The 15,093-nt window shown below is 41.6% G+C and overlaps 2 protein-coding genes across 2 annotated transcripts in view; one reads left to right on the forward strand and one right to left on the reverse strand.

Moving 5' to 3' along the window:
• LOC128621547 (osteocalcin 2-like) overlaps positions 1–1,964 on the reverse strand; it is a 3,136-nt gene extending 1,172 nt beyond the window's left edge. The window contains exons 1-2 of the mRNA XM_053647403.1: positions 1,793–1,964; positions 1–1,308 (exon numbers count right to left, since the gene is read on the reverse strand). The exon at positions 1–1,308 is cut by the window's left edge and continues 1,172 nt beyond it. Of these exons, the coding sequence (XP_053503378.1) occupies positions 799–1,260 (462 nt within the window). The 5' untranslated portion in view covers positions 1,261–1,308; positions 1,793–1,964 and the 3' untranslated portion in view covers positions 1–798. The remainder of the gene's footprint in view (positions 1,309–1,792) is intronic.
• Positions 1,965–4,549: 2,585 nt separating this feature from the next.
• cep57l1 (centrosomal protein 57, like 1) lies at positions 4,550–12,452 on the forward strand. The gene is made up of 11 exons (XM_053647414.1): positions 4,550–4,815; positions 5,338–5,548; positions 6,747–6,923; positions 7,384–7,505; positions 7,622–7,735; positions 8,323–8,400; positions 8,930–9,025; positions 9,178–9,246; positions 9,344–9,561; positions 9,857–10,001; positions 10,910–12,452. The coding sequence occupies exons 1-11, from the start codon at positions 4,795–4,797 to the stop codon at positions 11,138–11,140; spliced, it is 1,482 nt and encodes a 493-aa protein (XP_053503389.1). The 5' UTR covers positions 4,550–4,794; the 3' UTR covers positions 11,141–12,452.
• Positions 12,453–15,093: the final 2,641 nt, after the last annotated feature.

The raw sequence follows: 15,093 nt of genomic DNA on the forward strand, positions 1-15,093 counted from the left end.
GTAAACGAGCATCCTAAACAATAATACAGAATGAAAGGGGCGTGGCTTACACGTGCCCGCCGTTATGACGTCGCACGACTATGTAGCGTAACAACTGACTTCGTGAGCTACTGAAAGCGTGGAAAAGCTGAACCTAGCCATCTCGTGTCATCATGAGAACATTCTGATGCCTAAAAACATCCAAACACACTGCACGCTACAGAGTTTCAGTTATTCCACAGATTTCTGGTTATCCGCTGCTGCACCTGTCAACGTCTGGTAATGCAGACGAGTGCGACTGATCCTCTCCTTCAAGCTGAACCCCGTGACCCTGAGCAAAACGCACCATGGGAAACAACCCCCTGCAACCCTGCAACCCTGGCAGCGCTATTCTGAACACTGTCTCTCTCTCTCTCACACACACACACACACACGCACACACACACACACGCAAAACACAAATACCGACACCAACAAACAATATGAACTGCCCTCTGGATTTAGATGTCAGCAGTCAGGTGTTGTCTCAGCTGGAGGATTGTAAATATGTCTGTAAGGCCAATTAAAGTCATAACCAATTGGATGACTGCTTAAGAATGTTCCACTTAACTTCCTGCATGACACGACACGAATCTGAGCTCACATACAGTGCAACATGCAGTAGGAGAGACTCTGTTCTGACTCTGTTTTTCATAAATCCAGAAGTTGTGAGGCGTCAACGTGCACCACCATACCACGCCTTTTCCTTTCCTTTCTTATTCTGTTTTAGCTTCAGTGGTCTTTTGCATTATTCTGTTTCTTTTTTTCTTGCCTCTAAACCTACTCCTCCTCCGGCCTCAACTCCTTCTGGACTTTTTCGCTTCCTCTCTTCCTCCTTTTTCCACACTCTTTCTTTTCCACCTCCCCCTCCTCCACCCCCATTCTTCTCACCTGTACTCTGCGGAGCAGCCAGACGCATCTTTCCCTCACGTCTTCGTAAGGACACCTCCTGGAGAGCATGAGGACACGTGCCAGGATGCAGTTAAGATCTTCAGCCGTCCCAGGACACGACGATAGCCACGATGATGATGTTGTTGTTGTTGTTGATGATGATGATGATGACGACGATGATGATGACGATGATGATGACGATGATGACGATGATGACGTCTTCAGGATCGGCTTTATACTCTCCACCTTTCTTTCCACCTCCTGCTCGATGTGCTCCATGGCTGCGTCTCTGGAACACGAGTCCCGGCTCGCCAAGGCTTCCCACGCCGCCGCTCCGTCTCTCACATCCATCACTGACTGGCACTGGGGGATTCTCTCAAGCTTCAATTCTGATGGGAGCTGTGCATAAATATTATACAAGAAAAAAATGTCTGTATGTGTGTGTGTGTGTGTGTGTGTGTGTGTTGCAAACCACTCCAAGCTTATGTGCATTATATCCTGAAATATTATTTGCCCAAATGCCCCAACATTGAACATGACCCTGCTTTTGTTTGTTTGTTTGTTTGTTTGTTTGTTTGTTTTGCAGGAGCAGACACAAATAAAATATTTACCTCCCATGCAATCAATTGAAGACTGACAGCTCCATGCTAAACTGGCAGATTAACTTTGCTAAAAGATATCATTTAGAGATATGCTTATAAAGTCCTATGTTAGAGAAAACATGCATGAAGAACGTTCTGTAACTATTAAGTTGTGTGTTATGCACGGCTGGTCCATTTTCTCACCTTATTATAGTACCATAACTACAATTTGTTTTTAAATAAAACACACATAATCATGAAAGCTTCCTTAATTAATATCCGTCAAAACGTCCCACACTTACAGCACTGACATTGTTTCTTGTCCCGTTCTCCGTTTTGCGGTCCAGTCCCCGAACAGCAAGCGTTTCAGTGCGTCTCTGCAGAACTAGTTGAGTAAACACATGATTGACAAGCGTGTCCGCGAATAGCGTGACAGATAAACACGGATGGGCGGAGCCGTTCGCAGTGTAGACCAATCAGAGACCTGATAAGGCGTTGCTCGAGGAACGGAAGGCGGACGTGTGGGGATTGTAGTGTACACACTCTTCGGTCCGCATACCAGTGAATGCAGCTTGGGAAAACACAAAAACCGCATGTACCGTCATCCAAAGTGATCTTGCTGTGGGGATCAGAAGCCCCGCCACCACTTGTTTATCAGAAACCCAATAGCCTCGTTTACGTCGTGTGCACATTACAACCTAATGAATTCCCTCACAGACATGTTTACATTATTATGAACACAACAGCAGCACAAAACGCACAATTACATATTCCCTATTTATAGAATTCGCATTGCAGTTGTATGACTAGCATTCAAAAATGATTCATCCAGATTCTTAGGTCTGTAAACACAAGTTAAGATAGAAACATAACATTCATCACTACTTGTAGTAGTGGAAATGATTCACTGTGACCTACAACGCCGTCCACTGTGCACATGTTCACTAACCACCTCTAAAGCGTCTTCCTGAGTGTTTGATTTTTTTTCAGAGAAACATAAAGTACGTGGACACCTGATCATCACACCGTGTGGAAGCTTTTTACAAAGTTGGAAGCACACAATTGTACAGAATGTCTTTGTAAAGAACGCTGTAGCATTATAGTTTCCCTTAGAACCCGTTCATGAAGACGTGGTGTGTTAAGGTTTGAAGAAGGTAGAAGAACTCGAGTGTCTTGCACAGATCCCTGACTTCAACCCTACTGAACATCTTTGGGATGAACTGGAACTGGAGATTCCTCACCATCGCCTGACCTCAACCTCACTAATGTTCTTGTAGCTGAACGAACGAACTGTATGCGCACACATCCTCACAGACACGCTCCAAAATCTAGTGGAAAGCTTTCCCAGAAGAGTAACAGCAAAGGGGGATTAAATCTGGACTGGGATGTTCACCGAGGAAATATTGATGTGATGGTGAGGTGTGCACAAACAGTACTTTTGGCTGTGTAGTGTATTTATCCAAAATCTCCTCTGTCCCTAATGTGGCCTGAAACTGAATGTGGAATTGTTTCAATTCGGTGCTAAAATACAAATCGATTACTATGAATCATTCATGTGTATCTAAATATAAATATATACACATGTAAATATACAAAAAAATGGTATTTATATACAATATTGACACATGTATATAAAAACCCAAGGATATTGCATATATATATATATATATATATATATATATATATATATATATATATATATATATATATATATATATATATATATAATAGATCTCTAGATTATGTACATACACACTGATCTGTTTGATTGTTTCTATTATTTCTATTGTCTTTATTTTTCTTGATTATTTTTATTTTATATATGCCCTGTGTGCATGGAGTTTGCATGTTCTCCCAGTGCTTCGTGGGTTTCCTCTGGGTACTCCTGGTTTCCTCCCCTAGTCCAAAGACATGTGTTGTAGTCTGATTGGCATTTCCAAATTGTCTGTAGTGTATGAGTGGGTGTGTGAATGTGCCCTGCGATGACAGGGGTGTCTCCAGCCTTGTGCCCAGAGTTCCCTGGGTAGGCTGCAGGCTCCCTGTGACCCTGTGTCCAATAAGGTACAGAAAATGGATGGCTGGATGGACTATTTCTGACGTATAGGTAGTTATGGAAATTATTTTCTTTTCTTTGATGTTACTCCTCCTACTTCTGCTGCTGTGTCAACTTGGATTTCACCTATGGGGGATCAATAAAGGTGTATGTTATCTTATCTTATTTACCTTTTCAACAGATATAAAGTGTGACATGTCCAGGCAATATGGCTTCCATCACCTGGACATTTATCAGGGTTATTTCTCACCGGGTGTCACTATACATCTTAATAATTAAGATTTTGTCCAGTACTCACTTTACAGTATGAATAACATAATAATTCCTCATTTGTAAAACTAAGGATTGATTAAAAAAAAAAAACCATTTGTTTTCCATTGTTGTTAGAGCCCAACAAAGCCCCCCCCCCATTTAATAACTTAAATATATTTTGTAAAATGGATTGTCAAGTAATGTTGTTTTGTTTTTTATAAGGTAAACTAATTACATGAAACAGTTCAGCCATAATAAGAACAATCACTGGTTAAAAAACAAAACAAAACAAAACAAAAAAAACAACAAATCATTGCCAATTTGATCTGAATTAGTAAAAGCAGGAAAGAGCCGTTTGGGAGTTATTTTATTATTTTATTAAGATTTCCATTACACACAGTTCACAATGATACATTTTGGGAGCCGAAGGAGTCGACTCTTATTTGCGAGCTGAGTCAAATGAACTGTCTCACAGAAAAGATTAGGAATTTCCATTACACACGGTTCGCAATGCTATATTTTGGGAGCCGAAGGAGTCGACTCTTATTGGAGCTGAGTTGAGTCAAATGAACTGCCACACAGAAAAGATTTCCATTACACACAGTTCACAATGATACATTTTTGGAGCCGAAAGAGTCAACTCATTGGTAAGCTGAGTCAAATGATCTGACTCACAGAAAAGATTCAGAACTCCCATGACACTGCGCAAGCGGAACTGCTTTTAACGCGGCAGAGGAAGAGGGAAATTTAAAACTGTAGGCACTATCAGTGTCAACAACAGCTGTTAGCGGAACGATCCTAAATAGTGCACTGCTTCCTGTGCACGCACCCTACGTAGCCATATGAGAAGCCGTTCCGTCTTACCCTATCTAGTGCACTTGTATCAGAAGCAGGACGCCATTTGTAATTCAGCCTGTGTAATAGCTACAGAAGGAGGGCGTCTCAACCTGGAGTTTACTGCAGTGTAATACAGCGAATACACGGCGTAATTAATCAATAATGGACCATTTACGAGATTCGGTAAATAAACAACCACTATATTAAAAAAAAAACGATCTTCAGAATGCCTTTTTTAAGTTGCAACGCTTGTGATAGCAACGAATGAAAGATGGCTAGCTTTAGCATCGGTAGCTAGCGCAGCATTATGCTAGCTAGCACACAACGTAAATAATATATATAATATATTTAATGCTAAATGAAATATTTCGTCGCTGATAACTGATATTAGCATAATAAGTTATTGCACTGCCTTAACACACGTATTCACTGGTTAGCTACATAACTAAATCGCTGTTTATAAAAGTCCCTTTGTGATCTATTTCTTCTTCATAATAAACATTTAGCCCCGTTAGTGCTACTGTTATTTTAATAATAATAATAATATTTTCTAAAAATGAGTCATTATTGATCAGAACATGATGCTGGAGCTCGTGCACAAGCACTTTATATTAATGACTTTGTAGGACTTTTAAGCTTATTAGGAATGCTGTAACTCGGTCAGAAGTAAACAGGGTCTTTTTCTTCCCTTTCTCTCCATTTTAGTCCTTGTGTCTGGACTCTCCATCCAAACACAGCTACATTGGGAGCTTTTACGCACCTCCAGACAGGATTCCCTCCCAGCTGATGGTACAGCACCAGGTCAAACCCTGCAGCACCCTGGTGAAACCCTGCAGCACCCTGGTGAAACCCAGCAGCACCCTGGTGAAATCCAGCAGACTGACACAGCACACAGTGCCTGACTCCGGCAGCAGAGGTGAATGAACTGAAGTGATGCATACAGACAAGGAACCTTGTTGAATCTTGGGTTGTAGCTTTGTGTGGGTCCTGGTTTTGTAGCGGTTCTCTATGTCTTTAGGTGCTTGTGTGACTAGAAACATTGCAAACCCTGAAGACTGGATGAAAGAATCACACCTGAAGCTTGTCATCTAACCTAACCTTCTTCATATTCCTATCCGTATTACTATATTTACATTTGTCTTCCAGTCTTTCTTCCATCCATCCATCCATCCATCCAGCCATTCATTCATGCTCTCCAGCCATCCATTCAGATATCCATTCATGCTCTCCATCCATCCTTGCGTGCATGCTTTCCATCCTTTCATCCATTAATTCATGCTCTCCATCCATCCATGTTCTCCATCCATCCATGCTTGCATGCATGCTTTCCATCCTTTCATCCATTAATTTATGCTCTCCTTCCATCCATTCATGTTCTCCATCCATTCATCCTTGCGTGCATGTTCTCCATCCGTTCATCCATTTATCCTTGCTCTCCACCCACCCATCCATCCATCCATCCATTCATTCATGTTCTCCATCCATTTATCCATGCTGTCCATCCATCCACCCATGCTCTCCTACCATCCGTGCTCTCCACCCATCCATCCATCCACCCATGTTCTCCATCCATTTATCCATGTTCTCCATCCATCCATCCATCCTTGCATGCATGCTTTCCATCCTTCCATCCATTAATTCATGCTCTCCATCCATCCATTCATGTTCTCCATCCATTCATCCTTGCATGCATGTTCTCCATCCATTCATCCATTTATCCATGCTCTCCACCCACCAATCAATCCATTCATTCATGTTCTCCATCCATTTATCCATGCTCTCCATTCTTCCTTCCATCCATGTTCTCCATCCATTTATCCATGTGCTCCATTCTTCCATCCATCCATCCATGCTCTCCATCCATCCTTGCATGCACGCTTTTCATCCATTCATCTATCTATCCATCCATCCATTTATCCATCCATCTTCAGTCATCCATTTCTGCTCTCCATCCTCTCATTTTTAAGTTCTTCAATCCAAGTCACTGTCAGTCCTTATTAAAGGACTAATATCTAATATCGATATTGACATAAATGATATCATCATGTTACTGCTATGAAATATGGAAGAACATGTTCTCTATGTTCCGTGTGTGTGTGTGTGTGTGAGAATAGCAGTGATCGCAGCATTGAAAACTCTGCAGGAGAAGATGAGGAGGCTGGAGCTGGAGCGTGTGCAGGCAGAGAAGAATGTGGAGAGGTTTGCTCAGGCTGCCCACCAGTTTGCCAGCTCTGGAAACCAAACCAGTCAGCAGCTGCAGAGCAGAGAGGGAGAATCCTCCAAGAGAAAAGGTGTTGCTCTTTTAATTATACTATACGTGTATGTATATACACACACAATCGTGCTTGAAATTTTGTGAACCCTTCTTCTGCATAAATATGACCTAAAACATCAACAGATTTTCACCCAAGTCCTAAAAGTAGATGACGAGAACCCATAACTGCACATGGTAATTTATTTATTCAGGAAAATGATCCAATATGACATATCTATGAGGGGCAAAAGCATGTGAACGTTTGCTTTCAGTATCTGCTGCCCTGATATTTTCTTTCATAATACGCTGGTATTATTCAGAATACATTGTTCCATCAATGATGGCAAGCCGTCCCCGCCCAGATGCAGCAAAACGGGCCCAAACCATGATACTACCACCACCATGTTTCACAGATGAGACGAGGCTCTGTGAAAGTGTGATCGTGTAGTATATTAGCCGAAACCCTTCTCACTGTTTCTCTTTCTCTGGTGGTAAAGAGCTGGTATCTCAGTTGCACTCGGCTGAAGCTCGGTGCTCTCTGTTGGAAAAACAACTGGAATACATGAGGAAGATGGTGGAGAGCGCACAGAGAGAGACAACCGCTCCAGTGGACAGAGAGGTGATAGATGATTCCAAAATTCATAATAAATGCCTTAATCAGTATATGCAGTGCAGTATGTTTCCCTTAGGCCCTGCTTGTTTATAATTCAGCGTGCTAATCGTTTTTCTCTATAGGAGTGTGTGCAGCAGAAGAAGAAGAACAAACGCACTGAACCACAGATCCAAGTTCAGTTGCAGAAACTGGAGGAAGAGTGTGTTAAGCTTACCAACACGCAGTCCGAGGCAGAGGTACGGACATTCTCTCTCGCACACAAACGCACACATTTAAAGGCTGATTTATTTATACGTGCTTTTAACTAAGATGGCCGCCACGCATATCCTCAGGTCATTCAGGTTGCTTGTACATGTGCTCGGAAATTAACACACCGTATCCACAACTGACTAAACACGCTAACGTCAAGTCTCAAAAACATACTATTACGAGTACCAGACTCCTGTATTTTCGAGATACTTTTGAACGTGCGGTGAGGGTTTTTTCGATTTGACACGAGGGTCATGACGACAATCACGACGACGGCAGAAACTTTTAAAGCGAACGGCGGTGAAATCGTTAAGGTTAAGAATTGCTTATCTGAGTAGTTTGCTCAAATAGTTGTTTATCTGAAACGCCTCGGGGGCTGAAATGTTCTGCTGGGAGAGGAACTACTGTGTGCAATATATATATATATATATATATATATATATATATATATATATATATATATATATATATATATATATATATATATATATAAGAATTGTGGTTTGTAATCATGATTTGTGGATATTTTGTATCTCTACGCTCATTTTTTAATAAGCTCATGTGTTTTCTCCAGAGGAAGATTAAGCTCTTGGAACGGAAGTTACTCGAAGAGGAACACGAGCGCAAACTCGTGCAGGAGAAAGCCGAGGAGGTACGGAAGTAGTTCTTTCTTCGGGACACCATCCCACAAACTCCCAGCCGAGGAGTGCGTAAAGAGGGAGGAGTGAATCACACAAAATCTTAATAATAAATCTTAATTTACATTAAATAATATTCAGTGCCAGCGTAGTTTACATACGTTCTGCATTTTCAAATTCATGTTCAAATTCATGTTCCAAATAGCTTCCAGATAATTCTTTTTTCTTTGTGTTTTTTAATGAGAATTGGGGGATAAGTGGACACATGCTGTATGAACGTTTATTTTATTCTGCAAATCATCTGTATAACAAATTAACAATGCAGTATAGTTTGCATTGGGATTGGTTATCTCTCAAAGAACACTTTAAAAACTAGAAAACTGTAAGGGTAGATGGAATTGTACTTTAAGACGCCATAATGCGGTTATTTATTTATCTATCTATCGATCATTTCCTTTCTCATGAAGTACGATTGTCAGCCAGGCTGTGAATGGACTAGGTGGAGCTGCTGTTGTTGTTGTAAAAATTTCTTTCTGAATTCAGTTACAGAGAGAGCTGGAGGCTAACCTGCTATTTTCGGCTGCTGAGGTGAAACCCAAGAAGTTGAAGAAGCAGACCAAAGAGAAGACCTTGACTAAAGTAACTAATGTTGTTATGGACTTCTAGAAGTTCTGTAATGTACTCGCCACTAGATGGCACTGTACTCCAAAGCATTGCTGGACGATGCGCTGTGATTTGCAGTAACGCGCCGAGATTCTGTTCTAACGTTTAGATGACGATGGTAATTTCAGAAATCCGTTAACACGGAGGTTCCTCGACGTGCCCCTAAGCCCAAGCGAATGCCGTTCGTCGCCGGAACGGTGAGTACCGATCCTTATACACGTTTACAAGAATCCGCTTACAAAGGACATTCGTTGTTCTAACGCTGAACTTCTTGTTTTCGTCTCTTCGTGTCAGTCGACAAGCCCCAGTCACTCGGTTAACGCCAACGTTCAGACTGTGCTGCACCTCCTGAAGACCAGGCAGCCTCGGACGTGTGAGAGGACGCAGTCCGAGCCGAAAAAACGCAGCGGCTCTCACCGAGCCCCACAATCCCCCAGCGATGGAGCTGCAGCTGTGGGCAGCCTTTCTGAACTGCTGCTAGCTCTACAGGACGAACTGGGCCACATGAGCTTGTGGGTAGCTGGAGTGTAAATGCCACGTGTACTGATATGTTATATATATTTGTGTGTGTGTGTGTGTGTGTGTGTGTGTATATATATATATATATATATATATATATATATATATAACATACTATTAACGTTTCTCGATGCGTCCATTGTGATTCTTTCCCACATGTTGCTATCTTTCTCTAAGACCTCGGCCTTAGAGAAAGATAGCAACATGTGGGAAAGAATCACAATTGCATTCTCTTATAATAGTACGTTAAATACAGAACGACATTAAGTGTGTTAGTGTGTGTCGCAGTGAACATCAGGAGCTGGTCAGGCAGATAGACGAGACTGATCAACGCGAGCTGAGGGAGGATCTGGAGAGAGAGCTGGACTGCTTAGTCAGGAGGATGGAGGAGAAGGCGGCCCAAATCACCAAGCTGCGGAAGCACCAGCAAACCGTAAGTGTGTTTCCGCCCATGTCCGTATCCGTATCTGTGCGGTCTAGAGCTGGATCGCGTGATTACATTTCCTGCATTTCTAGACCTGGAACTCTATAAATTCCACAGTTCGGAAAACACACCTAGGGCATCTGTGGTTCAGGTGGTAGAGCGGGTTGTCCACTAATCGTAGGGTTGGCGGTTTGATTCCCGGCCCACGTGACTCCACATACCGAAGTGTCCTTGGGCAAGACACTGAAATCCCAAGTTGCTCCAGATGGCAAGTTAGCGCCTTGCATGGTGTGTGAGTGTGTGTGTGAATGGGTGAATGAGTTACAGTGTAAAGCCCTTTGGATAAAAGCGCTATATAAGTGCAGACCATTTACCTGGAAGATTGAGACGGATAACAAATGATAGCCATCGTTTAGACATTTAGACCACATTTGCGTGTGTGAGTGAGTGCGTGTGTGTGTGTGTGTGAGAGAGAAACTTATTTCCTGACTGTGATCATCTTGTAGTGTGAGGAAACACATTGGTGAACGCTTTGTCTCTGTGTAACCGGGTCAACAAAAGAACTGCTTAATTGCTAAAACGATGTACATTTGGTCAGACGATCCGAAGGTCATCAGGAAACACCTGAGCCTATATTTATGTACTACGACATTTGGTGATTCTGCATAATGTGCACACGGCAATCTCAACACTGATAATCCCATTCATTTGGAAGGAAGTTGCCTGGTTACAGTTTTTATAAGGCAGCATTTCTGCTCCTAACATCACTCCAGGCGCAATATACAGAGAGAGAAAACGTAATATCGTTACATTATCCACCATGACATTGAGGATGATGATTAACGTTGCACTCAGCAGCCCAGTTCTGTTAGTGTTCACATTATACACTCATTTGTATACATCCTTTTGTCCAAAAGCTCTCCCAGCGCAGCCCGAAGCAGAAGCCGAAGCCAAAGCCAAGGCGCGCAGCCAGCGCCGACAGCCGGTGTGTAAACAGAGTCCAGGTCGTGCCTTCGTGCGTAGGTAAAGCCTCGCCCTCCAGACCACAGAGGCATCAATCGGCCGGCCACGGGCGCCTACAGCTTCTCCGAGACGCCCAGAAAATGCAGTCGAGTCTCCGCCAACGAGACATCAGCTGGGAAACGTAGATCCTCGATATCCTTCTCAACCTTGAGCGAGGTGCAGAGTGAGCAAGAACACTGAAATGTAAATGTCTTATAAGTGTGACAGCTCGGAGGATGCGTGTAACATGCGGATTTTGTGATTGTAAGGGTGTTTTTTGCTTGACGTGTGCGTTTACTTTTCTGTTTATCGATGCGTCCATGTTTTTCTTGGAAGTTTTTTGTTTTCTTTCATGCTTTTTAATTGTATACATCTTTACGCTGTATAAATATTTAAATATTTTAATAAAATATCATTATGGACATTTTACACGTTTTCCCAGAGTTGCGTGCTACGACTTGCTCTATGTCTTTATCTTTGTTTCTTAATACCGGTTGAACCAGGGGGGTGGGGTTCAACCGGTTCAGCCGGTTATCGTCAAAAATCCACATCGATAGCAGCCACTTTAGAGCTTCAGATCGGACACTGGATCAGCCGTCCAATGATTTGTTAACATTTTTAGCCAAGGTTGTGTGATCTTAGGCAATCATAGTTAGCTTTTACCTGGTTATATTGTCCAGATAACCTGCTCAGGGGAGCACAGACTGTAAACAGCACTTGGACTAACGGCACTTTCTGACACATACGCAGTCGAAAGAGGTCTAGCCTTCCTTAGATTTAGGTGAATAAAGTTAGAGAACAGAAAGATGGAAAAAAAAAAAAAACCCTTCAAATTTCCCTGATTATTTTTAGAGAAAATTTCGACTGGGCAAATATCGCAACTTTTCTGGTTCTTAGAGCTCCATTTATAGAATAATTATCAATGTTGAATTATCAGCGGTTGGTATGAATTTAAATAGGACTTCCAAAAGAGTGACCGGTGCTATATATATTACACTTTCGTTCATTCTCAGCTGTAAGTCCAGTACTTGACTGTACATCTTGTCCGCTACCTTGATCTGAGTGATATGCAGGATTTGCTCCGGCTCCACAGCGACCCTGACCAGGATAAAACGCTTACTGAAGATGAATGATGTCTGTACGTGCTGTATGTCGGGGTGTCACAGGTATGCAATAACCATAACTCAAAATCTTTCACATTATGTCTGCTATGAGGTGGATCCCAACATCCTTGACCAAAACGTTGACCTTGACCCATGATTAATGGAAATAAACCAACATTTAGTATGTTTCTCTGTAAAAATCCATTTCAATACAATACATTATTCCGAAGGAGAAAAGGTTAAATATGTCCTCTTTCCCAATTGAAGTTTTTGTCATGTTTTATTCACTTGTACACTTCTCGCGTTCGAGTTCTTCTTCTGGTTTTAACAAGACCCTTCAGCTGTCACCGAGAAATGCGAGACGAGTTAACCAAGGCCGCGAGTGGCGTGAGTAGACCAAGTCCAGTTTTTTTACTTACTAACGTTAGTCAGAAATGATGCTTTGTTATAAACTGGGTCAGGGAAAGAGGGAAAAATATTAGAAGCAAATATCATAACCAGGCCATGGATGACTTTTATGGACACGACGTGTATAAGTAAGTGTGTGTGAGGCAAGCAGACAGAAGAAACAGCTGCTCTGTCGACATATGACTGTTGGACTGCATATTCCTTCCTTTGGAAAACCCCAGGAAAGTAATAGCAGGACATGGAAACTTGATGAGCACTGACTAGTATCATCTTAAGCTCTAAATAACTACATTTTTAAAGAAAAAAAAAAAGAAAGTTATACTCTGATGGTGTACTGGTTGTGTCTAAGTTGTAGTTATCTAACCAATACGACATGACTGCGGTGAGAGGGGGGAAGGGACGAATCAAAGCGAGTGCTGATGTATAAAAGTGCTGCACGTTTGGATGGAATACAAACCATTAGATGTTTTCTAGTCTTTTACTTCCCCGTTTAAAAAAACCCCCAAAGAAACAGAAAAAGAGTCGAGTGAAAATAACCATACTAAAGAAACGAGGACACGAAGAAAGCACTACATATTCGCACCCAAACGCAAGGCCCCAAGAGAAAGCGGACTCTGTGTAAGTCGGTGTTATTGGATTAAGTCGCGTCTCTGGATAAACCGAATTATCGTCACAGTGGGACGACAGAAATGCCAGAGATTCTCACTGCTTTTTCTGCAAGCTTTGCAGTTGTGCATCTTCTTCATGAATAACCTAGGGTATGAAATGAGCGTACGGGATATGAATTCTGTTCTGTGCAAGCTCATAATTCATCGATATGGGAATCACAACAAAATGTTCCCGTGTGTGTGTGTGTGCATGCGCTTGTTGGGACGTTGTTGATAAACTAAAATAGTCATATTGCACTAACCCCCCCCCCTTTAAAAAAAAAACAAAAAAACAGTTTCTGATATCAAAGAAGCACTCATTTTTTTGTTTTTAAGGACTTCATATCAAGTCCTATTGGTGTGAGTGTTGGTTTTATGTAGGTGTCCAGTGCTGATCAAATGGGAAAGTGAAAAAGGGACTAGAGGTCGACTGATTGATCGTTTTTGGCACTGATAAGCAATTGCCGGTTATCGCAAAAATCCACATCGATAGTGTCTCCCGGTTGCGGGAGCGGCTGAGACGGGTCCATCGTCATTATACAGTATGAGAGCGGCCTCTAGAGGTGAAATAAAAACTATCACTGACAAATTTTCTTGTGTTATTTGAAGTTTTTTTTTTCCCCATTGTGGACGTCTGTTTTTATTTGCTATTTGGAGTGTTATGTTTTGGTTCAATTTGGATGCATTTATTTACTTTAATATTTATTAATAGATAATACTGAAATATTTTCCATTTAAAAAAGTACAGTACATTTTCATGGTACAGGCAGTAGTTTTTATTTATTTATTTATTTATTTATTTAAGGAAGTACATTAATCGGATATCTGCAGGTCGGTACCGCCCGACTTAGTTATCGGTAAAATCCGCTATCAGTCCACCTTTAAAAGGGCCTACTACAGGTTTGCATAGTGTTTTCTCCCCCAAAAATGTAATAAAACATTAACTGTTAATAGATAAGTAACATTTCAGAAACATGATTTATTTTTTAAAATAAAGGATACAAAGAAACAATAAAAAAGTAACCTAATATAAATAAATAACTTGGGTAAAACAAATCTAACCTTTCTTGTTGCTAATTTGAGTGCCAGAAATACCCTTAATATATAAATAAAACACATTCAAACTCAAGGAAGCTATTGGGAGAGGGGTTTGGATCAGGGCATGGGGGGGGTTGGGAAAGAAGCTATTTAGGACGTTTGAACCTGTTTGGATCAATTCCCAGTTCATCTGCATTGACATTTTACCAATAACAAAGCCATCACCTTGTGACTGCAACCTCACACGTGTAGCCTATAAAAAGGTCCCCACTATGCCACACTTGTCCTCTTTTTCCATTCTCGTCTCGTCAAGGAGTTGACAAAATGCATTCCTAGACCCGGAGTATGATTTTCTCTAAGCCTGACGAAAATAATCTGTAGGTGATGGTAATGCTGATATTTGAATCATAACTATTTTCGCCTGTTAAACAGGACACGTGGCCTGATATTGGACTTGCTGCGGAGGCAAAGTAGCTGATCTTATAATCTAAAATTGGCTTTTCCGTATCTTCCTCTTCCTCTTGAGGCCTGTGCAATTTGTATACATGAGTCACAGGTCAAGTAAACCTTTCCATGGAGTTTTGATCACAAAGGCAATCAGATAAACTTTAACTCAGTCGCGCTGCGTCCAGTAAGGGCTCTCAAGTGATAAGGGGCTGGTGAATCACTGACCAGCTGTTTGTATACTTTGTACTTTTATTAAATGTTACTTGATGCCTGCAGTCAAGTCCATAAGTATTTGGACAGCGCCGATTTTTTTTAATTTCGCCTCTTTACACCGCCACAATGGATTTGAAATCTCTTCGACTTGCATCGACACCTCTTTGTACCACATACTGAGAGTTCCCATGAGCAGCTACCAAATGCAAATGCAACACTTAGAATCAACTCCAGACCTTTTAT

This window comes from Ictalurus furcatus, chromosome 2 (genome assembly GCF_023375685.1).
Source record: "Ictalurus furcatus strain D&B chromosome 2, Billie_1.0, whole genome shotgun sequence".
NCBI classification, from domain to species: domain Eukaryota; kingdom Metazoa; phylum Chordata; class Actinopteri; order Siluriformes; family Ictaluridae; genus Ictalurus; species Ictalurus furcatus.